This window comes from Hakea prostrata, chromosome 7 (assembly GCF_041222555.1).
Source record: "Hakea prostrata isolate BN-2017 chromosome 7, UWA_Hpros_2, whole genome shotgun sequence".
Classification (NCBI taxonomy): Eukaryota; Viridiplantae; Streptophyta; class Magnoliopsida; order Proteales; family Proteaceae; genus Hakea; species Hakea prostrata.
The window spans coordinates 17,830,999-17,857,834 of record NC_142606.1 but is presented as its reverse complement, the minus strand read 5'-3'; the positions used below and the strand labels follow the sequence as shown (position 1 = coordinate 17,857,834).

The following is a 26,836-nucleotide window of genomic DNA, read 5'->3' as shown; positions in this document are numbered from 1 at the left end:
TTGGATCCGCATTGTAATAAAACAAACACTTCAGCCAATGCATAGCTGTTCTAGTGGTTAAATCCAACACTCTTAGTGAAGAAGACTTGTGTTCGACTCTCGTTGAGGCATATTAATATCCCCATCCCCTAGTTTAATAAAGCCTCTTTGTGCAAAAAAAAACAAACACTTCGCATTTTGAAACCATTTTTTATTGTTACAATCAATTTTTTTCTTCAGGAATAATAGAAATTGTCGAAATCCAGCAGATTTATCCATGATTTTGGTATTAACATGTCTTAGCATTCTCTTTTTGTATCGCGATAAAGAAGTAGAACATAAATGAGTCTGGTTTCAAAAGATAAGCGAAGGTCTTCTTTTCCCTTTTTTCATGTTACAGGCTGGAACCATGAGTCATTATGTTTAGGATCTCAAGTTCATCTAAGGTCTCAGCTGAGGATTAGTTGGAATTTCAGGTTAGCCAAAACATACACTGAACCAGTATCATCCGTGGCCCTGTGAAGCCAATCCCAAGGAATAGTAAAGCTTCATAGGGTCTTTCTGTCCACGTGCAGGTAGTCCGCATCTTCATAGACATGTCTATTTCACCAAGCCTATCTCCAAGATAGTGCCTAGATAGTTATACATTTCGTGCAAGGTTGGTACTTACCTGACAAGAAATTTCACTACCTTAGGACCATTATACTCACGACCGCCATTCACCAGTCACCAACTTCCTTGACTTTCCGGCACTGGATAGGCGTCCTTATTGCTTTACTGAATTTCTTCACCTTGTTCCTCCCATTTTAAATTCTTCTACATTCAAAGGTTCAGCAAGTTTAGAAAATCATTTCTCCAAGAAAAGTGAAACATTTTTGAATTCTCTTTTCTCATATTCACTTGTGGCTGCAGAATAAATATTGTTCATCATATTTATTTGATTAGATATGATTAAAATTCCTTCTTCCTTAAATAAATCTTTTACTATTAATGTCAAACCTTAGCATTTCCTTATTTCTTCCTATTAATTATTCATTGAACCTGCATTTTCCGGGCTCTATCGAATTCATCTCTAAAAATTAATTTAGAAGTTCAATTATTAAGATCCTTTCTCATTCACTGATATGTTATGCTCTAATCACTTATGTATTCTGTACACGCATAATTGCTTTCTTCACATCCTCTTCAGATCCTTTCTTTTATAATCTGTCTGTCTAATTGTTTTAAGCAGCTTTTCCCTTCATACTTCAACGAATTTAATCCGATATTCTAAATAAAAGAAAATTTCTGGTGAGTCAAACCTCTTACATGAATGCCACTGTTTTCTAATCCAACTATATTTCTGGTATTGGAGGAAATACAGATGTGAGTTAAGATAGATATTGTCCTAGTAGGTATCCTCTAGGATAAGGTAATTCATTTTTCCATTCCTTATGAAGAATCAAACTAAGGCAACAGAGAACCTTTCAGGCAAAAATTCTTGTATCTTCTACATTTCAGTCTTCTCAATATACTACCAAAAGCATGTTTACATCTAATATTTTAGTTTCTCCATCACTCATTTTAGTCACAAGGTTCAACCAAATGCAGCATGGTGCTAATAAGTACTGGGGAAAGTCAGGGAGCAATGTGGGCATCCCTGTTTCTAATAATAATTTTTTCTTGGGGTGGGGGGAGGGGGGGTGTTATATCCCCCCAACGTTTGCTTGTTGAGGTTGTAATTTAAGATATCTCTTGCAGGTCTAAGCATTCAGTATCACACATTTATCTAGCACCCATGATGAAGTTAATAGCCTAGGGAAAATGTGAAAGGTTAGATTGTTAGTCTCTTCTTTCTAATTGTAATGAAAGATGAGAACAGTACGTCAAAGAGGGCAGCCAGAAGAATACTTACGTCCCACTTCATCCTTCCAAGAACCAAAGAGTTGATCAATTATTCCTGGTCATCCTCAAGGGGAAGCTTCGTAAAGCTCAATGGAATGTTGACCTTATAGGCATATACTAAGATTGATAACCATCAACCTTAAATCATAGTAATCATAGTTACCCAGCATGATATGACAGCTGATTTCTAGCCATAGAGTAACAAGGAGTAATAAGAAAGCTGAAAAATAGTTCCCTCAACTGAAAGCTATACAAGTTAACAAGCTTAAGAAGGCCAAGTCCATGACCGCGAAAGAGGGCAACTTTGTCACCTAGAATTATTACGAAGTGAACTGCCAGCTGAGAGGTGAAAAAAAGTTTTGAGGAATGCCCAGATGACTCCCCTAAAAATTTCAGAAAGGGCAGAGGTCGCATAGAACTGGGCAGCAATGATACTCAATATTAACCATATGATCCCCTGTTTTCATTGTCCTATTTGGCAAATGATTTTTGTCTGTAGAATCTCATTATGAAAAACATTAAGTTTTTAATCCCCCTAATCATCAATAGATTAAATAGTTAAATTGTGCCTTGCTTGTAATTCAGAAGTCTTGCTTTTCTCTCCCCCACCCTGCTCTCTTGTCTATCAATGCATCGAACCTATCCATGAATCAAGTCAAAAGAGTTCATTTTTGGGTTCCCTCAAGCAACATTCAGATCGGATTGTTTCTGTCAACAAAACGAATGCAGACCCCACATCCTGAATGTTTCTCACATCCGGAAGTTATTGCAAAGAGAATCAACTAAGATGCCTCCCTCCAAATGGGTTTGCATTGTCCTGTTCTAGACAGCTTTTCTTCTTTCTTCTCCTATCCCACTTAAACCTGTAAGAAAGCTCTCTCTCTTTCTTCCTCTCCCCCCCCCCCCCCCCAAAAAAAAAAAAAATTCAGATCGGATTGTTTCGACCAACAAAATGAATGCAGACTCCACATCCTACCAACAAAATGAATGCAGACCCCACATCTTGAATGCTTCTCACATCCGGAAGTTATTGCTAAGAGAATCAACTAAGATGCCTCCCTCAGAATGGGTTTGCATTGTCCTCCTATTCTAGACAGCTTATCTTCTTTCTCCTCCTATCCCACTTCAACCTGTAAGAAAGCTCTCTCTTTCTTACTCCCCCCCCCCCCCCCCCCCCAAAAAAAAAAAAAAAAAAAGAAAAAAGAAACACACCCACCCATGACCTTCTGTTTCTCTCTCTCTCTCTCTAGCTGTGCTACTTACTCAGTTCTGGTTTCCAGGTAACACCAGGACTTGTGAGTTGCGAGTAACAAGTGGAAAATGCGTCTCCAAAAATTCAAAAACACCTTGCACGATTTTTTTGGCTGTATTATGATAATTTATAAATGAATAAAAGGAATGTTACAGAGCACTCAAGAAGAATGAGGTCACAACCCCATCCACTGAACATGGCTGAATTATGATAATTTATAAATGAATAAAAAGAATGTTACAGAGCTCTCAACAAGAATGAGGTCTCATCCCCTGAACATGGCTGAAATAATTTATAAATGAATAAAAACAATGTTACGGAGCTCAATTTATAATGAATAAAAAAGAATTTTACAGAGCTCTCAACAAGAATGAGGTCACAGCCTCATCCCCTGAATACTGAAACAAAATGAGAAAATAAAACCGTAGAAATTAATCAACCAAGGAAGCAAATGTGAAAACCAGCTTAATTAGTTGACTCTTAGCACCACTTCCAAATGAACCCTGCCATTTATGGTCATAGGACTTCCATGAAATAAGCACATCAAATGGGAAGCAAAAACCATACATGCATAATACTGTGAGAAGGTCTCCAAGGGTTCTCTTTACTGGGAAAAGAGTATTCAGTTTTCCTTAATCTATTATGTTCCTGAACCCTTCTCAGACAGCAGATTCCATACCCAGACAGACGCACTAACTCAGCTCTTATGAATATCATACTCTTTTTAATCTGAGCAGGATCTCGAGCCATTAGCATTGCTTGGCCTGGATCACTCTCCGAGCTCCATATGGTTGATGAAACCAAAGATTAACCGTCCAAGTTTAGTTTCAGCCCTCTTCTAGTGGAGAGGGACAATAAATCCTTTCTTCAAGTCCTAGGTACATCAGACCTAACTATATTTAGCCATTATGCAAACAGATCTACTGCTGGCTCCTCCATAAAATCCTCTTGACAAAGCTCTTTTTACAAGTATACATTTCTCCACCACATACAGAATAAGGGGCCAACCCCCATATAAACCTCTGCCTTCAACATAAAATGGGGACACTGTAACTATATAAACCCCACTGCATCTTCAGAGTGATCCAATCTAAATGAATCACCGTACGGAAGTGGAAACAAATATTTTGGCGAGGGAAACCCTAGTCATGCATTTATGTTGTATTTTCCTTTCGCTCAAAACCTAGTTTTTATGGAAAGTTGTCCATAAATTTCCACATTTTAACCTATATACACCTTGAAGTAGATATACTTGACATCTACAACTCAACTAACCAAGGTCAGCTGTAAAAATCTTTTTCCTGCAATCAGCCCTATCCTAGATCCTAATGTTACTAGTCCTAAGCTATGCATGTCTTCCTTCACTACTTCTCATAGAGTCATTTTAGGCATATGCGGGCACCTTCAGCTCCTCCAAACTGAATTGAATCACCCTTAGTACCAGAGCATTCAAAGTCCTCCTTTTGACATGTCCATGCTGTCCAAATGACTTTCTCATAACTTTGTCATATATCAAAACAAACCCTAAGATGTATTTGAGCCAAATGGGATCGGCTATATGGATCCTTACGCTCTAGTTAGTTTTATTTGAGATCATACTTGGTAGATCCCTAAACTTTGCATGTCTATCCTCACCATTCCTCTCAAAGTCATTTTAGGACTGCCCCTAGTTCTTTTAGCTCCATTAATTTGAATCATATCACTACTCCATACTTGAACGTCTAAGGCCTTTGTTTAACATGGCTATGCCACCTCAAATGACTTTCTTGTAGCTTGCTATGCATTGAAGTTACTAATATATCAGCTCTATTTCAATCATTACTAACTTTATTATCTCTCTCTCTCTCTTTTTTTTTTTTTTTTGTTGGGGGGGGGGGGGGGAGAATGTTCATCTCAATATAGTCATATCAGCTAAATTGAGTTTGAGTTTATCTGTATGATGCTTCTTAACTGCCCAGAATTCTGCACCATACATCATAACCAGTCATAAATAAAAGATGTGATATAGAGGATGATGTTTCCCAAAGAATTAAAATAGGGTGGATGAAGTGGAGAGGTGCATCCAGAGCCTTGCGTGATCAACGTATTCCATTAAAGCTTAAAGGAAAATTCTACAGGACCGTCAGTCGACCAGCTATGATGTACGGTGCAGAGTGTTGGGATGTTAAAAGAATCATATAGATAAACTCAATGCAGTAGAAATGAGGATGCTAAGATAGATGAGTGGCAAAACTAGGAAGGATAAGATAAGGAATGAACATATTATAGTCGATCTAGGAGTTGCTCCCATAAGTGATAAGCTTTGAGAAAGTCATTTGAGGTGGCACGACCACGTTCAACGGAGACCTATAGATGCCCCTGTACGGAGAAGTAATATGATCCAGATTGAAGGTACTAAAAGAGATAGGAGCAGACCTAAGATAACCTTAAGAGAAGTGGTGAGAAAGGATATGCATAGCTCAGGCCTTGTATCTAGCATGACCTCAAACAGAACTGATTGGAGGGCAAGAATCCATGTACAGACCCCATTTAGTTGGGACAGGGCTTATTGTGTTGTTGTACATCACTGCTAGTAATACAAGTGTTGTATAAAATTTCATTTCAAGTATTAAAGAAATACGTCAATCACACAACACTACAAACACACCTCTCCGCCATATCCATCCTATTAAATTCTATGTGAAGCACTTGTTTATCACATTTATGTATTTACATGAGCCTATATACCTAGAATAATTACTTCATGGAATCTCTTTATCGTCAATTTTGAACATCATATTGACATTTTGTTGGTCCAAGTATTAGTATATTACACAAATATGATATAAACCTGTTCTTGTTCTACTTATATAACTTTTACTTTTGTAAATTTTAAGCTTGATCTCCGCAACTCCAACTTGGACAATGTCCTTGGTCATATTGCATATGACAAGTGGAAAAGAATAGGGGCTTAGAGCTGACCATTGATGTAACCCAATTTTAATGGAAATTCACTACTCTAAACCCATATACACACATAGTTAGATGAAACATCCACTTCTTTACTACTTGCCAAATTAACTCTTTCAAGGATTTTATCATAAGATTTGTCCATGTCAATAAAGACCATATGGAGATACCCTTATTTAATCTGTAAATTTTATAAGCTTCAATGATGGTCCTATGTAAAGTAGCTTTTGTAGTAGATAATCCTGGCATCAAACCAAACGCATTCTCCATAACAGTAGTCTGTTGTCTTAGGCGAGTTTCAATAGCTTCCTCCCATAATTCCATAATATGATTCAATTGTTTTATGCCACCATACTTGATGAAGCACTGAATAATATCACCCTTGTTTTTATATGTTGGAACCACAATCCTTCTCTTCCATTAGTCTGAAAAAAGATGCTCGCTCCCATTGAAGGCCATTACTAAACAGTGCCTTAATTAAAATCCACATCTCGAACAGTGGCTGCTACCACTTGATCCTTGGTTCTCGTTTTATTCCTAAAAAGCCTATAATTTCTTTTTATCCAGAGAAGTTGAACAGTTACATACTATACTACTATTATAAAAGCACGAACTCATGGAAGACAATTGCATTTTTTCTTCCAAGAATACCCTCAAACATTCATCAAAAATATATAATTATTTATATCCATAATCGTTATTCTAAACTCTCACTTAATCTTTATTAATTCTTACCATTATTTCGCTCCTTTCCATTTCTCCCAAAAAAAACTAAATAATAATAATAATAATAATAATAATAATAATAATTACTTGATAGCTTCTCTCCTTCCCACTTCTCCCAAAAAAAATTTAATTATTTAATATCTTCTCACGAATATTTCTCTCCTTCCATTTTCTCATATAAATATTAATATTACTTAATAGATACTTTCCTTCCCATTTCTTTAAAAAAGAAGAAGCAATTACTTGATTTTAAACTGATGTCTCTCTTCTTTTCCCAGAAGAAAAAAAAAAACACAATCCAATTAATTATTAATAAATAAATTCTCTAAATTTTTTTCTCATACGAAAAAGCGAGACGAGATGAAGATCGAGAGTAGAGACTTGGGATATCTCACTCGAGATCTCGCCATATCTCACCATGTCTCGCTATATCTCTCCTTGGATCTCGCCATATCTCGTTGAAACTCTTAATTTTCACTTTTTTTTTGTGGATTTCGGCAGGATTCACTTGCAAGTTGCAACTACTCTTAGCACACCTACAACATCGAAGGAAGATCAATCATTCTCTACTTGTCTTATAAACTTATGATTTAATGACATATTTTGAACTTTTAATGGTTGTATAATTTTATTCTTGAAAATTGAGATTGTGACACTCATATGGATCGAATTTTGATGACATTTAGGTTATTTGATGCATTTGATACACTTACTTTTCATTTATATGCCTTAAAGGTTCTAAACATGTTGTATAATCTTGCACTCCCTAATCCTACAATATTTTGGTTTCACACTATGAGTAGACTTAGAAATCATACTTAGGGTTGTTTTCTGACAAATCTAAGGCCACCAATGTGTTCAAAAGGCCTTAAATAGGCTAAATATCAAGTTTCAACCCAATTGGGACCCTAAAACCCACTGAGATGGGCCACCGAGTTGACGGAAAAAAAATCACATATCTCGACTGAGATGGTCAAGATCTTAGTTTTTCAAGGTGGCGAGATCTCGCTCGAGAGCCAGATCTTCTACCATGATCATAAGTATCAAAGGACATAATAAGCACAAGTGTCCAAGACAACATCTAAGGCGGTCACCCTTATTGGATTTACCAAATGTGTTGTTTCATTGGACCCAATAAGGCATTTGTTTGGACACCTAAAATCATGGTTTAAAATTTCGTGAAATCTCGCCAAAATGTTGGTTTTGACTCCATCAAAACGAAATATAAGGTCGAAACATTTGTATAAAAGTTTCGATTGAAATCTTAAGAAATTTTTGAGATTTCGGTCCTAACTTGGAATTTCGTGAAATTAGAGGGCTTTTTCCGTAAAAAGAAAATTTATATAAATAAGATTTCAGTCAACATCTTGTATGAGATTGCAAGACTACGAACCAAAACCTCCAGACTGCAGAATTTTGACTTTTTCTTGCTACATTCTCCTTTTTTTTTTTTTTCCCTCTTTGATTCATTCTTTGCTCAAAGCTTGGGGTTTTAAACTAATTACCTAGTTGTTGCTAGCAAATGTTGGGTGGTGAATTGAGCTTTATTCCATCAACATTTGGGTGTTTTCTCTATTGTGAGGTTACATGCTAATGATGCCACAAACATGGAGTTGGTGTTCGATTGTGTCCAATACTCCTCAGCTTCTATGTCATGGGATGCATATGTGGCATAGACTGAGGCTAGGGTCCGAGGGACGTACAGTGGGATTGAGCCACTTTGACATAGCAACTTTTATTAGCCTAAGGTCTCACCGATTCATGATTGTTCTTGTATTTATCAAGTAACTTATGATTTATGAGCTATGATTGATGAGTTCTTGTCTTGCAAATGTGATGTCTTGTAGTTTGTTATTGTAGTTGAGTGCTGAGTTTTCAAACCATGGTTATGAGTCTTATGACTTCTCATATTCTCGTTGTTACTGTATTTGTTATTGTATTTTAATGAAGATTTCAATATTTTCTTTTATAGCTATGTTTTGAATTGTGAAAATACATGATCTAGTTTCGACCGCATACAGACGGACATGTGCAAATAAAAAATACTACTTTGTGTTAGGTTTTAGTCAAAAATAACATTGCCACTGTGTTCATTAGTCTCAAATTAGGCTGTCCCCCAAAGAAAAAAAGCGCTAAATACCCCCTAAAACCTGCTGAAACATGCATCTGAAACCTGGTACACCATTGTACCAGTGTACCATGTTTCACCAAAATCAGTACACATAGTCAAAATGAAAATTTTGACCTTGCCTAAGACTATAGTTTGATGCTTTGCCTGTTGATTGTTAACCACAACCACCCCCCTCAGGGGGTGGTGCAAAAAAGGTGCATTCAAGATCAGAACACCACAATACGTTTCCCAATTACTCAAATACATTAGTCATCTACCAAGGTCTACATAATACGTCCAGAAATATTTAAAATGTTGATACCAACGGCAGCAATGCATGGTTTACCATGTAAACTAATACAGATTTAGCATGTATAATATACTGTTTCCTAGAACTGAAATTCTAGTTCAGATGATAACATTTGCAATAGGAACCTTCAAGTTCCATCTTATTCTCTCAATGTAGAGTAAACTTGGGTTGACACTCGACACTATGAGAATAAACTCTAACCACTTTCTTGTATTGAGAAGATGCTGTTCATAAAGATTTTAACTGGAGACTAGCTAATTTCAACAATATTCCGAATTCCATAAGCTGCAGGCTGGCTTCTTATAGACTCGTACATACCTAATTTGTTCTCTTTTTTTTTTCTTTCTTCCACCTCATCACACATACAATATATTAAACCCAGTATGCTGAAGTCTTTGAATAATTGAGTTTCACCATCATTTGAAAGAAAACTGAAACCTTTAGTTGGGATTATTTGTTCAGACAAGCTGAAATGCAAATTGAAAAAATTTCAGGAAAATGAATGGTAATGTGAAACGAAATCAGCATCTAGGTATAATCTGCTCAACCAACTGACTTCAGATAAAAGGATCCTAGTAAGTAGAGGAAACGACAACTATGCAAAGATAGACAATCTACTTCTGATTTTAATATAAATTGCTTCATGTGGACTGACTCATGATCATCTACTTCTGCTTCAGTGAAATTTCTTAGTTTGATCCATATTCCTTTTCGAATTCTCTTCTCCACTCACCATGGATTTCAAACCATAAGTATGCACCCATTTGCCCCTCAAATATCTAGGTCATTTAAAGGAATTTGGAACACCATTTTCAATTAAGCATTTCAAGTTGAGGTATTTGAGTCATACCCAACTTATGTTGAGGTATTCAAGTTATACCCAACTTATGTTCTAATATAGGCCATCAGATTAGTTGCGATGTAATGGTATAATGGGCCTTTGAGGGAGAGTTTAATTACCAATAGAACCCAATGTGGTCCTATAAATACTAGTTGGAAGCAACGGTTTGGATATTCCAATCTAGATACTCAAGGTGTAATGCTTTAAGCAACCTTGTGCTAAAATCGTTAACCTAACATTTCATGCAAAGGAACCTCCTCTACATGCTTAAAATGGATAAGTCCTCTCAATGAGGAAAATAAATAAAAGAAAGGGTAGCCATATATCCCCACCACAATTTCAGTTTAAAAAAATGCATCATATCCAAATGTAAAAAATATTGTGCGAAAAAAAAAAAAACCCACAAATTCCTTCCCTTCACTTACCAGCCAACCCAGTCTTTTCTGGCGTTCAAAAGTAAAAAGAAACCGAAACACATCGAGACACCATCTGTATCAAAATGCATGCATGCAGGTTTCGGATTCTTTTGGGGTGAGTAATCCATAAAACTCTCCTGGTTATACGGGCACCTTTTGTAACCCCTCGCTCCCGTTCTTGCATCTGCTCAAAGTCTAGAAGAGGTTAAAGGAGCTCGTAATAACTCCCACAGAGTAATAAAGAAGATTCATGAACCCTGGAAATATGGGAAACAGCTCATTCTGGGTAGGGGGTGGGTGTGAGACGTACCTTAAAAAACCCTTCTTCACCAAAAATCTAAGAGAAGAACAAGAAGAGTTCAATCAAAATCGCTGCAAACTAAGTTATACATCGTTCTTTCATCCATGGCGACCTCGCAGAAATTCATTCACGAAGAAGAAGAAACCGGTTTCGGAACTCCGTCGAAGTACGTACCAGTCCATCAGTTATACTCTTCTACTCGACCTTCTGACGGCACTGGTAACTCCTCAAGCATCAAGTCCAAGAAAATGAAGCAGGAGCTCATCGACGAACCTTACGGTGATCGTCCTGGTGATTCGCGCAAACAAAAGGCCCCTGCTAATGTCGATACCAGGAGTTCTAAGAGGTCTCGGATTCGCAAGGAGAAACTGCCCGCATCAGAAACTGAGAGCCCTGACATAGTCGATCTGACTGAAGACGTTAACGACACCGGAAGTGGCGATCTGAGACGCGCCGATGTTTTAGATGCTGTGTTCGGTTCGGTTACGAGAAAAAGAGCCGTTAGGATGACTCGGAAAGCGGACAAATACGAGCCGATCATTTTCGGGGTAGATTCGACTATTCACCGTGCTCTTAGTGGGCCCGCGTCCGGTGATCCGAGCGATCCAGTAGGGACAACGAAACCTAGGCCGTCATTGGGCGGACGAAAATCTGATGGGAAGAGGGTTTCTTCTGGTTCGATTTCCGATAAGAAGAGATGGGTTGAGTAAGTTTCTTCTCTCTATATTTTTAAAATTTTAAGAAAAGATTTTATAGATTTGAAATTAAAATAAATGTTCTGAGATGAATTTCTTCGTTAAATGAAATTGAAGTCTTCTTCTCCACGGATGACTTTTAGCCGCTAAAATTACCTAATTGTGGAAATAATATTTACATGGTCTTCTGCAGGTTGGGTTTTGAAGATGTTGAACCAACAAAATTCGTTGGCTTAAAATGCAAGGCAAGTGGAATCTTGGCGTTGGGTGCTCCGCTTGTTTATTTTCAGGATTTTTTTTTAATTTATTTAAATGTTGAATCTGATGTTCATTTTGGTCCAGTTTTCATGCACCTAACCCTATGAATGGATCTGATTTGGCTAGGATACATCGGTATCCAAATCCGAAACTTTATTGGATATCTAATAAACTATCCGATTAATCGGTGATTATCTTCTTCTTCTTCTTTTTTTTTTTTTTTTTTTTTTTTCGATTTCCGATTTTCAATTTATGATACTAGTTTCTAAGTCTGATTATTAACTTTTGGTTTTTAAATTCAATTATCATCCATTTTCAGAAAGAAAAAAAAAAATTTGAATACTTTACTCTATCCAGATAAATTTTTATCCAGTCATTATCCGATCCGATAAGCAATTATCTGAGACGGATATGGATATTAAATTTTTATCCAGTCATTATCCGATCCGGATATGAATATTTTTTGGTAAGAAAATTTTCAAATACGGACACCCTTAAAAAAGTGCGAAATCGAAGGCGGATTTTGGCTATCTATTTACAGGATAATATGCACCTTGACTACATCCTAAGGGTAACATTTATATATAGTTCAATGTAAGGCGGGCCCCAAGCCCAAAGATATTCCAATCAGTTCGATGCTTTTGTTCTTAATTTGCATTTTAATAATATTTGAACCAACTTCTAACTTATGAGCTGTTTGAATGCAGGTCTACTGGCCATCAGATGCTCAATGGTATACTGGTTGGGTTGTTGGGTATAGTTCAGAGACCAACCTGCATCAAGTACAGTTCTCACCATCATCATATACATTTATCTTTCTTATCAATTGTGTGGCATATCTGACACTAATGTGCAAAAAGTTTCAATTGGGTTGTCTGAATTTCCTAGGTTGTTTATATTTTGAAAAATGTATTTTTGTATACATATATGCAAGCCAGTTTATGATGCGTGCTGAACAAAATTGCAGGTTCAATATGAAGATGGTGAGGCCGAGCGCTTGATGCTCTCTAAAGAGAAGGTTAGATTTTATCTCTCTCGTTATGAAATGCAGCTGTTGGAATTAAGACGGAGTCTCAAGAATGTGGATATTGAAGACCTGGATTATGAAGAGCTCTTTTTGCTTGCTGCTGGTTCCGATAAACGTGAAGAGCCTGCACCTGGAGATATCATATGGGCAAAGCTTGCAGGTTTGTCAACTGTTTTGGTCCTTAATTCCTGAATAAATTGTCTTTTAAAAGGTAAAACCAAATATAAGATTTTCCCTATGCTGTGTGGTTCCTATGACAGAGTTGCTCCTTTACATTTTTGTTTTAGGATGGGTTGAAGTTGTTTGTCCTAACTGCAATTGAGAATTCCTCTTTGCTGTTGTTCTTTCCATGACACTGTTATTGCTGCCTTTGAAGTGTCCTCTAAGTGTTGTATCGCCTTATTTTATTTTCTATTTTACAAATGAGTTCATTAGATTGTAAGGTACGGAAGTACCTTATAGGATCTTTCCTTGTTCTTATAATAACTTTTTACTTAATTTAGATAAGATGGTAATTTTTTCTGCAATTATTGATACAATGTAGTATGCAGATTAATGCATTTTGTGAATGGATAGTGATAGGGCAGCCATTAGAACGTCAAGTCATATGGTATAAGCAGTGACATGGGTTCTTTGCTTTAAGGGTGATAATTGGTTTCCTCTTACTTAACAGCTTAAGCTTACAGCTCAAGCTTTCAGGACAACTCGTTATATGGTATCAAAAGGACAAATTATTCTTCACAAGTTCATTGCCAAAATTCAAAATTTGCTTGTCTGTCATCCCCTTCATTTTTAAGAAAATCCAATCTGCCTTCATCTTTGGTAGGAGCATTGCTGACAACAGCCTCCTTTGTGAAGAGATTGTTTTGGGGTTTGAATCGCACTTCACACTCTCCTGCTGCCCCATTGAAAATTGTTCTCCACAAAGCTTTTGACTCTCTCATATGGGATTTTATCCTTGATGTCCCCTTCCTAATGGGGTTCCCCCCTCTCTTTATCCATTGGGATAAAGTCTACATCACGACTCCTTGTCTATTATCACCAATGGCTCTTCAGCGGGCTTCTTCCCTCTCATGTTAGAATCTGCCAACTCTGCCCTCCTTCACCTTTCCTCCTCTTCCTTGCCTTTCAAGTTCTCTCCAGAATTATCCAATCCAAACCTATTCAGCATCTCATCTCTCGTATACCCAAGTGTAAAGTTCTCAACCATACATCAATCTCTTTTAGGGTCAACATCTCCCACTCCTATTACCTCTCCCTAACCCTAGTTGACTTTCCTAAAGAGTCCTAACCATGTAGGATTCCCAAAATCAATCCCAAACCACTGAGAATTAAATCTGAAATTATAAAACCTCAACCACAGCCCTTTCCCCAACCTGACCTCTAAAAACCTATAGACCTAACCGTAGACCTAAATTCCAGATCTGAAATCATACATTACAGTAAGCTCTAAACCCTAGGACCTAGAACCCTAAGTCCCCAAGCCTGGCCGAAACTCCCAAGACCTAAGCCTCACCTTTGCGAACCTCAATTCCTCCAAGAATTCTTCAACTACAAGATTCTAAACCCTATAAGACTGCAGGTTCACAGATAAAGGATCCTGGAAGTGACCCAACTTTAGAGTTTAATTTCAAAATCTCAAACCCTAGAATTTGGGTTACATCACTTAGAGGAGTCTCATTTGTTCTTGGCAGGTGTCCCAGACACAGTTAAAGGCTCCCTCCTGCACGTTAGAGGCTTTTCTCTTGGTTCCCTCACTGTAATCTATTTCTGGCTGCTCTCATTCCTAGTAGGCTTGCTAAACACCACTGTTCCGATGCTTGACCTAATCCTCAAAAAGCTACAAGTCTGGATGTGCTGCTAGGAAGCAAGCTCAGGGGCTTCACTTGGGTTTCTAACTCCCAAGGAAAAAATCTAAGCTCAGATAGGTGCTGAACCTGCACCACCAAGTGTGAGGGTAAAGAAGTACGTGGAAGTATATATATTTTCTGGTGAACGTAAAAAATATATTCAACAAGCCCCAAAACTTTGTCAATCCCCTCCCCTTTCCCAGAAATAAGACTAGAAAAAGGAAAGAATAATAATAGAAGAAAGAGATACAGAAGTTGAGGAGGAGGTTAACTCCTCAACAGAAACAATGGCCAGTCCTACTATCCTGGAAAACCAAAGAGAGGATAAAAGGATTACAAGCAAATGGTAGTACCAGTGTCCCAATTCGAGGGGGGAAAACAAACCTAGCCCTTGAACACTACTGACCTGGTCGACTGCTAAGGGCAAGGATTGGATGGAACAAAGATGGGCTTCTTCTTAGGGAAGGTATTCAAAGTAACTAAAAGGAATCACCCAATTCATAGAACCTTCTTCGAAGACTTGAGGCTGCTTGAAGTAGTGGCATGGTATGTAATGGTGTTATAATAATGAATCAAAAAATTTCAGGCAGGACCTCATCAAAGTCTTCCTCACTCTCGGCAGACCCAAAGGGAAGGTCTGAAGGACCAACATTTATCTGCTTTCGAGCATTGTCACCCCCACCTCCCATATCGTAATCAATAGCTTTCGCCAACTCACTGTACCTTGACGTATTGATATAACTTAATTGTTACCATATACCTGACAATTTTCCAAGTGACAAAATAAGATTGGAAGAGTGGAATGAATATCCTCAGAAAGCACCAATCTCCAACGCCACCTGAATAAATATTTTGAGAAATTTTAAAAGAAACAACAACCCTAGGATACAATAACAACAGCATCATTGTTATGTATCACACAACAAAGGGAAAAAACTGCTTCCTGCTACTATTTGTTACTTTAACATGTCCATCATTTCTGGATTCACAAGAAGCAAATCAATACTTTCCATATTTTTGCAGGTCATCCTATGTGGCCGGCAATTATTATGAATGACGAAGCACATGTTAGTGCTCGTGAAGGTTTAAAGCCGACTTCTGTGGAGCGATCTGTTACAGTTCAGTTTTTTGGAACTCATGATTTTTCCAGGTTTGTCAGTACTTTGATGTCTGAAGAGATTGTATAACTTGACTCTGTGCTTGCAATTATACATGTATCCAGTGTAAAATTGTAACCTTTATCCTGATATTAATGAAGTCCTTCACAAGAAAACAGTTTGCTTTTACTGAACCTTTTAGTGGTTGCCAGGATTAGTAGGAAGCAGGCTGTACCATTTCTTAGAGGCCTTCTTTCTTCTGTCCATCTGAAGTGCAAACAGACTTGCTTCCATCGAAGCTTAGAAGAAGCAAAAGTGTAAGGCTATCTACAAGAATCTTTTTTGTTTTTGCTTATGGCATTGTATTTAACTGTCGGCTGTTGCATTTTTGGAGAAGCCCTTTATCTTCATTTTTAACCATACAACATAGCCGAAATATATCAATCCAATAGAGTGAAGAGAGTTCTTTGTCTGGAGTATCCTCATTAGATTGTTTTAGGATGATCAGATATCACTTTTGCATTGACAGGAGCATGGTCCTATCGAATCCTATGCTCTGTTGGTAGTTGATAATATTTGTGAATCTTCAAGTATTTACTCCTGAATCATGGTCTAACTTTCAAATGACATCTGTTAGTTGTCTTTTCCCCTTCTGGTTAGGTGAAAGTTATGTTTTCTAGGCCTTGGAGGGAATTGGTATCTGCTTAATCTAGACTCTATGACCCCAAATTAGAACTAAAATCAACTTCTTTTGATGATTTGTAAACCCATTTCTCATTGAAAAATTACTGGCTTTGCTCGGATATCAAATTGCATTCCTGTTGAAGTTAGTTTTGCATCAATCTCTATGGTTTGAGTATCCTTATCAAATATTCCATCTGTTATCATCTATGGTTTGAGTATCCGAGGGCAGTGACTTCTTGTTAACATTCAAAATGTCAAGGACATAGTTTAACCTTTACCCCAATTATTGTATTATACCTTTACTCCTGTTTGTCCCTTGTTTTTGGTTTAAATTTTAACAGAGACAGCTGTTTCTGTGATTGTTGAATTCTGCTAAACTGTAAGTACAACAATTGCAGGATTCAAAAGCCAAAACTTGTTGTCAACGTTCCAAGTATTTGAATGGTTTATTATTTCTTTCTTCCTCTCTCTCTCTCTCTCTCTCTCTCTCTCTCTATATATATATATATATATATATATTGTAAACTTGTGATGAAATTCTGGACCACAAACAACTTCTCTCGAAAAAAGGTTAGGCTGTGTATAATTTGACCCCCCACAGGCCCTGCTAAACAGGAAGCCTAGTGCACAGGGTTCTACCATTTTTTTTCTAATTATAAAGAAAAAACTATCTGTCCAAAAAGAGAAAACAAATGTTTGAAGAACAACCCACAAGCAGGATTTATGTAGTGATCCAAGTAGTTGGCATGAGTATACGTCTATACGATGAGTTGAGTTGGGATCGGTTCATGAGATTGTTTGATTACCAATCAGTAAATTGAAGTAATTAATATGTTCCACCCAGTCATGCTTGAGATCTCGTACCAAGAAAGAAAAAAAAAACCATGCTTGAGATGTAGTAAATTCCATGCTTAACCCTATTACCATATTATGATTCTTCTTGTACATTTTTTATTTTGCCTTTATAATGAACAATGCAAATGTCATCTGTATAGGAAAATGGGTTGGTTTGATTTGTTTGTCCAAACACCTCCCCCCCCCCCCCCAAAAAAAAAAAAAAAAAAAAAAAAAAAAAAAGAAAAAGGAGATAAGAAATAATTCATATATGCTCTATATGCAGAAATAGTGTCAGCCTTTAGCTAAAGTTAAGCATATAAATTCTAGGTACATAAAACACTTGTATTTACTTTCTGTGAGTAGACCACCTCTTATAGCAGCCCTGTTTGGTGGTGCTTTATTCTTGGAAGTTTTTTTCCTTTGAAAACTGGTTTTTAGAAATTATTTTGCTTTCTTGCATTGTTTCCATCTGTTCAAATTTGGATTTCCCTAGCTTCTTGTCTAATTTCCTTTAACGTATCATTGACAACTGAAAAATAAGAGCACAAGGTTTCATGATTCAATGTACAATTGAACACTGTGCCTTCTTATTTATGGTTAAGGTGCAGCATCTTAAAAGTTAAAACTAATTTGTTAAACCAGGTATCTAAGTGAACAAAAGCTTCCACAAGGAATGTTGAGGCCTCAAAGTAACATCAACTCTGATGATTGTCAAAATCCCAATCCTGAGGCGGGAAATAGCAATTCCAATGTTGACGTAACGGATGAAAGATTGTATGGTGCACCGGAACGCACACAAAGTTGTCCAACGGAATTCTCCGAATTCCGTGTAATAAATATAGGTGATTCTCAATATTCAGATGTCCACTATCTATGACTAAGGTTTTAATTTGTGCAGTTGACCATTACACTGCAAAACTTCTGTCCAAGTGCTTAGCTGGCTATCATAGTGTCATGCCGTTGATGAATAAGTAGTTAACTACATTATGCTTCTTGAAAGTAATTAAGAGACTGAAGATAGGTCATTCTTCATTTGTCTCCACAAATCTTGCAGGTAAGATTGTCAGAGACTCTCATCATTTTCAAAATGGGGAGGAAATCTGGCCTGAAGGCTATATAGCTGAGAGGAAGTTTACTTCCATTTCAGGTGAAGCATTTTTTAAGACATTGGTTTAAGTTTACCTTTTACTGGCTAGCATTTCCAGTGTGTTATTGATTCTTGCATTGATCTTCTTCATTTATTTTCTAATCATTTGAGAATGTTTGAATTGGACCACATTGTCTTTTTTCCTAAAATCAGATCCCACTGTAAGTACCTGCTATAAGATGGAGGTGCTGAGAGATCCTGAATCAAGATTTCAACCTCTGTTTAGAGTTACAGCAGATACTGGAGAAAAGGTTTGTTGTTTCATATTATTTCCATCTTCTTTCTCCTGGACATTTGTACTTGATGCTGAGGCTACTCGCAATTGTGTTTTTTTATGCAAGTGTGGTTTTGTTGCTTAATGTACCAGTTGTTCTGATTTCTCAAGGCCAGTTTTTTGTTTTCCTAACTTTCTTTTGGATTTTGGCACCGGTGCTGAGGTTACTTGTTATTGGGTTTATCTTATTTTATTTTTTTGATTTCTAGGGAATGGGTTTTTGGTGCTGAACATATCAATTCTTCTAAAGCTTTTTTTTCTTAACTGTATGTAACAGTATTCAACCCTAACAAGGTAGCAAGAAAGGGAGAAAGGAAAGAAGGAAACTGGGAGATAGAGAGGCTTTGGTATGAATAGAACTTATAGAAGTAAATATTCCTCGAACAAATAGAAAATAAGATGTTGAAGTACAGTTAAGGACCTGAGTTCAACACTCTAAAGTTCCAATTATCATACTATCCACATTTCTGATGTAGAACCCAACTCATAAAATCCTATTTGGGTGGGCCCACTCAGGTTTATGAAGGTCAAAAATTAATAAATAATGACTGGCCTGTAAATAGCTCCAAGTTTTGGATCCCTTTTGGCATGGTAATCGAATAAAGTACTTAATGGTAATTTAATATAGAAAGGAAGGCATTTTCAAGAATCTGAATAATAAGAGGAATGAAATAAAATGGGTTCAGAGATAAATAATACTAGTTTAATGTAATAAGAAAGGAGGTTCTTCTTCATACTTACACTACAACAGGACTGATTCTATGGTAACTCAAATCAGCTTGGATGAAAGAGGTCTCTCATGTGATTGGCATGAACAAAGTTGATAAAAGCAGACAAACTCTCAACCTCTAGGCACTACCAGCTGGTACTACTAGTTCTGTCCAGTTTTCAGGAAAATATCTCTTTGTAGAGAGATTGTTTGGGATGAGGTTCAGGGATGTAATTAACCCTGGGTTGAAGAATTAATGATTTGAGAAGAAGAGAAGAACACTTGAGAGTGATTGACAGCAGCTTTGTCGGCTACCCAGCTACTGTTACCACGAGGAACGGGATGAGGTTGGGGGGGGGGTAGAAGCAAGCTCATACTTACATCAAATCCCACACAAGCTCCAACAGAACTTGATTTTAATTCATTCTCTCAATCTAAACATTCTACTTCAGTGACAACATACATAAAAAACTAAAACTATTAGAACTTTAAACCTACTCCAAATAGGAATCTACTATTCCCCTATAGCTATCTCCAACCAAAAAAAAAAATCACAATGTTATGCCCTCATTCAAGCCTAAATATTCTATTGGACCAAAACCTGAATTGGACCAGGTTCTTCTCTCTTCTAAGCACAACTCCATAAGAGTTACCTTTGGTGGCAAATGGGAATTGGCCATTCCAATAACTGGATGTGAAGTATGCGTTCCTCCATGGTGTTTTAGAAGATTAAGTATACATGCAAACTTCTCCAGCCTTCAAGTTCCATTCGGCTAAAGGGGAAGTGAAACCACACTGGGTAGTTGCTCCCATCCATACTGATGGAGCTAGCAATAAGTTCGGTAGACTCACTAGAGGATTGTGGCTCAACCCTCAATGGGTGCAGAGATGTTTCTTGGTGAATAAGAAATCATTACTAAAGGGAAAGAGAAGAGAAAGAAAGAGAAAGGAAGTGGAGAGCCATCTAAAGCAGAGACAACTGCACTAAGAACCTAGAACACTCTAGGTAACAACTGTCCCTGGTCCTTAGGGTATTTAAAATATTGGGGTGGGGCAAAGGCTGAAGTCTAGAGGAAACATCAAAACAAATGGGTTTCCAAATCAAGTCGACAGTCCTGGAGTTGGACGTCCATCTCCTACAACTACATTCCCACCTAATGTGAGAAATAGCTGCCCTAAACACCAGGTTGCCCTGGTAGACACAGATGGAGTTACTGGAGAAGGATCTCAAAATCCACTACCATTCTCGAGCAGAAGGATGACTAGACGAAGGAGGCAGTGGTGGTAAAGAAGGATGAAACTTTGTCCCAAAGGGGACACAAAGAGGGAAAAGAAGAAATGTGTAAAATCTTCAGCACTATTACACCACAAACAACTAGCTTTGGTTTGGATATGGCAAGGGATGAGGAAGAGCTACATGGGAAGCCAGCAGTTTGAAGCTCCTCAATTTGTGAAAGTATCGTGGGGGATATAACCTTTGAGCCAAACCAACAGGTTCCAAGGGACAAGGGGGCTAGATATATGAGCAAAATTTCAGTCAAAGGAAATGACTTCTTTTTGGCATTCGTACATGTAAAAAAATTCATCCTTTATACATAACCAATTGGATGCACTTGTCTCATCATGCTATGTTCTTTTTACACATGATATTTGCATTAGACTTATTTATATTGTTTTGTGCTTCAATACTAAGCATTTTGTATATTTCTGGGCCATTTCCATGCTATCTTAGTCATATTTTTTTTCTTTCCAAAATGATTTGTCTATTAAAATCATCCTTCTGATATAATGCCTGATATCAATACTTTAAAGCTTGGCCTGGATAATTATCTGAATTTTTTATGACATGTTTTATGGGTTGTTCTTGTGTATTCCTTGCGTTTGTTTCTTGTGATTGAGGCTTTATACTGGCATTAATGCACAAGTTAGGAGCAGAAACACTGCATTCTATCCAGTTATCTTTCTCTGATGATGGCAACACATTGCATTTGTTTAATTTGGGTGTCATGATTTCCTGATCTGATATGATTTTATTTTAATTATTTGATTTTGGGCAGTTCATTGGAGAGACTCCATCTGCTTGCTGGGAAAAAATTTACAGAAGGATAAAAGTGGTACATGATAATTTATCTAAGGGTGTTGGTAGCAACGGTGGATTCCAGATGGCTGATAAATCTGGTTCTGATATGTTTGGTTTCTTGAACCCTAAGGTTTTTTATCTTATACAGGTACATTTTTTTTCTTCTCCTGTGCAAGTATTTGGATGAGATGTATATTTTCCATCATGGGTTGTGTGGTTTTTTGAACCATGAGTAGATGTTTGTATTATAGAGAAAATTACTTTAAGGGCATTCTCACCCCCTAAGTCCCTAACATAGAGGGGCTGGGGAGGAAAATCCTACCAAGGAAGGCATACCCTCCTAACCAGTGTCCCAGATAGGAAAACAAGCCCAGTTCCTATCTGAAATAAACATGTGCCTCTGCATCTTTCTTGTTTACTCCTCAAGCTCTCCAGGGAACTCTTGAGGTTTTCACTGCAGCTGATTTTTTCCTTAGCTGGATTTTTGCAATGTACTGCCAGTGCTGGTTGGTTTTGTTCTCTCCAAACATGCTGATTTTTCATTGTCAGCAATATGAATAGCCCCACATTTGAGCATAACATCCTCCTCAATGGCTGCCACCACTTAGTCCTCTGTTCTAGCCTTATTTCAGAAAAACCGGTGATTTCTCTCAATTCAAACATGTCGAATTGTTGCACAAAATGCTAATTTGCCACCACCCCAATTTTCTCCTTTAGGATGACCACTTATCTTACCAAAGTGCTACTGTATGTATTCCTAGCATTGCCCTTCTCATATTTATAAGATTTATAAAGATGCAGCTCCATACCAAGGTACTAAAATTACAGTTGATGAAGAGGTTATACCTGTTTTTTATTCCTGCCTAGCATATACAATAGTTTTACTGAACTAAGAATTTGGGCCATGTTTGGCAGCCAGGAAAGAAAATAATTTTTTGAAACTTATTGAAAAAACACTTAGACATAGATAGACATCCAAGTTACCAGTGGTGTGATCATTGTGTTCATCCTATTGTCGTCTTCTTCATGGCTTTCCAAACATAGCCTGAATGATCTGATGGCATCATTTGTTTGGGCTGGCAGCACATCATGAAGTTTGCTAATAAAACGTAATTGAATGAGCATCTCACCTTTGATTCTTGACAAATATTTCCTGTTTTGTCCTTATCTGTTTTACTGGATGAATATTACCGAGTTAACATTCTCGAGTTAATGATTGTTTAGTTTACTATCTCACATTCTCACCCAGACTAAGTATCTAATGACAAACTGCTGTCATGCTTATTCTATATGTTTCTTGAAGCTTTTGTCCTTCTAGTGAAGTGAGTCTATGCAATTTTCACATGGTTTAACAGGCTCAAAAGCACTGCTTGCTGAAAGTTTGTCAATAATTTTTCTTACTTTGCATTCTACCTTTTGATAATTGGTTTTTTCGACCTTCTAATCTGTCACAAATCTTTTTATGCTTTAGCAGAAGTCATCATCTTCTATGGTGTACCCAGAGTACTCTGAATGCTACAGACCAGTTCATATTGACTGGAAAGATCTTGACAAATGCAGTATTTGCTACACAGATGAGGTGACATTTTCCACAGTCAAGCTTTCGCTTCTAACATTCTAGAATTTCAGTTGTTTCCTTTGAAACCTGTCTTTATTTTTGGTTGATTGGCTATTTTTTTTTAATTCTCTATTTTATTTTAGGGTGCCTCAAGTTTGTTAATTTCATCTCTATGGAGTTAACCATTCAAGAATTCTTATTTTTCCCCAGGAATTTGAAGACAACTTGTTTCTGCAGTGTGATAAATGCCGAATGATGGTAAAAAAAATTTCATGTGGTATATAGTTTGGAATATCTTTCATATAGAATGGTAGTAGAGTGAAAGAGAACATTGTATTTGTCTCATTTTTTCCCTGATTCCTAAGCTGCCCTTTCGGAAAAGGGATTTTCTGTGTAATTTTTCAGCCGATTATTATTTTGAACTTTACATTTAATTTAGTGGTCATTCAGGTCCATGCTGGATGCTATGGTGAACCGGGACCTGTTGATGGGGTTCTGTGGTTGTGCAATCTATGTCGACCAGGGATCGCGGAACATACTCCAATATGCTCCCTTTGTCCTGTTATTGGTATGTTCACATTCAAAAGGTTTTTCAATTGTGATGTGATAAATTATCCATCGCTGTGTCTGAGAACTGAATTTCTTTCAGGAGGAGCCTTGAAGCCTACAACTGATGGACGCTGGGCTCATTTAGTTTGCGCAATATGGATACCTGGTTCGTTGGATGACATTGTAAACCTGGTTTTTAGTATGAATTACAATAATATACTCTTACTCGTTTTCCTGATTCACCTAGCATTTTTCAGAGACTTGCATATTAGATGTTGACAGAATGGAGCCAATTGATGGCCTTGGTCGGATCCATAAGGTAATTATCTACTTATCTCTGCTATGGGTTAACGCTTATTCTCCTGGCCCAATTTTGGAAGGTTTTAGTTTCCAATTTGAGCATGTTAGCCATTGATTTTGCTGACTGATTGTTGGATTAGTTGTACACTTAGTTTTGCCACACGGAAAATGACTTCACTGAAATCTATTAAATACTATTCCTGTATCTTCTTGTATACAGGGATGCACTTCTGACCTCTCTTTTAATGTCCCTGTATTTTATTACATTCTTCCATTTTTTGCCTGGCCATGGATGTCCATTCACCCTATCTCCCTCCCTAGACTTTCAAAGCTTTTTTATTTTTATTTGGTGACCTCCAATTTTGCTAAAACTTGAGGGTAGGAAAAATACATTGAGTTCTACCCTGTCACCAAAATCAGGCCCATCTAATCTGCCATGTGGCTTGTGGAAAGATCTCCAAAAAGGGCTGAGTGGAAGGTTTTGTCCTTGTATTGTGATCTGCCTATTATTGGACATGCTGCACCTTTTATGCTATTCTGTTTTAATTTGGCTGCATTTCAAAGTCATTACAATATCAAATTGCTTTGGGCGGTTTCTGATGTTCATGTTTCTGGAATTTGCAGGATCGTTGGAAGCTTTTGTGTAGCTTTTGTGGTGTTTCTTATGGGGCTTGTATCCAGGTATGGTTGTGACACCTCTAGCAGCTACTACATACCATGTTGCCTATTTCTGCATTGATGGCTTTGATGGGGTTATACCACAGTTGTTGAGGCAGCTCCATGGTGCTACTGGGGTGCCTAAGTGACAAGGTGCCAAAGGCATGAAGTATTCACAATATACAAATGAAATTATTACGAATAGAATTTTATGCAACATAGGAGCCGTACAATGCAACATGATAGGCAAACAATTTATATGGAAACCAATATATAATGAACTTATATAGGATTTAATATAAGCATATTCATCCAGAACAAAGCAGCAAATGTAAATCAACATAAACTATTGAAAGTATTTAAAAAGCTGATATAATATAAGGTGTCCTGTCACAACTCATAAGGTGATGCCCAGAACCACCTCACCCCCACCCTCAAAAAATATATATATATAGGTGGGCTTCTGTATTAGAGAGGGAAAGAATACAGAAAAAGGCATCTACTAGAACCCTCAATTTCTTTTGGATTGCAGCCAAGGAGGGCACTCCCTCCTAAACATCATCCCACACTAATAAAAACCCAATTATAATCTGAAATAAATGTGTGAGTCTGCATCCAACTTATAAGATCAACTTGCTCTTGTTGCACTTGACCATTATCCACCTGAACCTTGTCATATATCTACTTGTAGGTCCTGTTCTCTCTTCACATGCCCGAATTCCTTTTCCTGTAGTAAAGCAGCCTCTTCAAGGTTTCTCCCTTTACTTTGCACTTTTCAAGGGCTGTAAATTCTCCAATTGATGTATCAATTGCTAGCTTAGATTGGATGGATATTTCAGGAAGCCTTTCTTCATGCATAGTTGCAGCGCTGCATCTCCATTCCACTACTTACAATTCCTATTCTTTTCCTGCATAAGCAAACATAGGCACTCTATATGCATCTCTGACCAAGCCACTATAAATTTTTACCGGCTTGCTAGTGCTCCATCACAACGTAATGCCCTCAAGTTTGGAGCTGGTTTGATCCAGGAAAAAGCTTTTGGAACACTTCAACTCCTTTCTGTAGGAAGATCCACTTCCCAGCTATATATGATGACTATGCATTTCTCTTGCCTGAGACAGAATGGCTCCACACCTGGAAGTGACATTTTCAATGATGGCTGCTATAACTGCTCTTTAGTGCTTGTCTTCTTTCTTATAACCTCTTTCATTCCAATGGTGTTGGGTTGTGTTGCAGAGTGCCACCTTTCCAGTAACTCTTATCTTATCCTTTGAACCCAGCTGGTATGTTACCCAAAAAGCTATGGACACCCAGGTCTTTGTCCTTCCTTCTCTCTAGTGAGTTTTCTCCAAATACACCTCAAACTAAAGAGCTGAAATTGCAGGGGAAGAAATGATGATCTTTGCTCTCAATGCCTGCCTAAGACAAACAATAGTGGGGTTGCACCTGAATATTGCTTCTGGTTAAACCGTCTCTCATAGGAAGTGCATCCGTATGGCGTCTCCAACCAAAAAAAAAACTGCCTAAGGATATCATCTGCAAAGCACAATGCTTCCCACCAGTCCAACCGGTGAAATTTTTATCTTGTGATTTCTGTCTGATTTAGTGTTAAAGAGGCACTCTCGCGTTCCCTGAAAACTCTGAACCTAATCCTATACTTAAGTCCCAGGTCTGAGACCCAATTACAGCATAGTATTAACCCCTAAAACCCATATTCTTTCAACCCTCAGCCTGGCCGAAACTTCCAAGACCTATCCCTAGCCTTTGCTAACCACAATTCTTCCAAGGGATCTTCAATTACAACTTACAAGCTTCTAGAGCCCTAGAAGACTGCTGGTTCATAGAGAGGATAATTGAGTAAGCCCAATTCTGGGGCATAATCCTAGAACTCTAAACCCCAGAATTTGGTTTACATCACTACGGACTGGATCTGCAGATGACAGTGCCATTGATGGTGAAAATTTGGTTTCTTGTCAACTTGTGGGCCAACTTCAAGAGCACGACCCTGGTCAAGCTCATCAGAGAATTTGAATATAGAGAACCCATTATCCAACAGGAGGAAATCTAGATTTCATGAGTTTTCCATTGTTTAGCAAGGCAGAAGCTGACAATATGGAAAGGAGATCTTCATCAGCAAAGAAAATGACCTACTAAACAGTTTCCCAGATTTTTGCATCTTCAATGAGATAGGACTCAGGAGAGCACATAGCAAGGTCTGAACTGAACAGAATGCTCCATGGAGAAACAGGAGGGCGGGGGGGGGGAGAGAGAGAGAGAGAGAGAGAGAGAGAGGGAGGGGAGGTGGAGACAAGGAAACCCTAGTGGATGTCAACACCTCCTCTCAT

General features: G+C 37.6%; 1 protein-coding gene across 1 annotated transcript in view; it reads left to right on the top strand.

The window, feature by feature from the left end:
* Positions 1-11,642: 11,642 nt before the first annotated feature.
* LOC149010210 (histone-lysine N-methyltransferase ATX2-like) overlaps positions 11,643-26,836 on the top strand; it is a 31,342-nt gene continuing 16,148 nt past the window's right edge. Inside the window, exons 1-15 of the mRNA XM_089162415.1 lie at positions 11,643-11,708; positions 12,429-12,503; positions 12,689-12,908; positions 15,622-15,748; positions 15,908-16,012; positions 17,859-18,058; positions 18,271-18,363; positions 18,517-18,614; positions 21,404-21,574; positions 22,901-23,005; positions 23,195-23,242; positions 23,435-23,552; positions 23,634-23,699; positions 23,791-23,852; positions 24,458-24,514. Of these exons, the coding sequence (XP_089018541.1) occupies positions 11,643-11,708; positions 12,429-12,503; positions 12,689-12,908; positions 15,622-15,748; positions 15,908-16,012; positions 17,859-18,058; positions 18,271-18,363; positions 18,517-18,614; positions 21,404-21,574; positions 22,901-23,005; positions 23,195-23,242; positions 23,435-23,552; positions 23,634-23,699; positions 23,791-23,852; positions 24,458-24,514 (1,611 nt within the window). The remainder of the gene's footprint in view (positions 11,709-12,428; positions 12,504-12,688; positions 12,909-15,621; positions 15,749-15,907; positions 16,013-17,858; positions 18,059-18,270; positions 18,364-18,516; positions 18,615-21,403; positions 21,575-22,900; positions 23,006-23,194; positions 23,243-23,434; positions 23,553-23,633; positions 23,700-23,790; positions 23,853-24,457; positions 24,515-26,836) is intronic.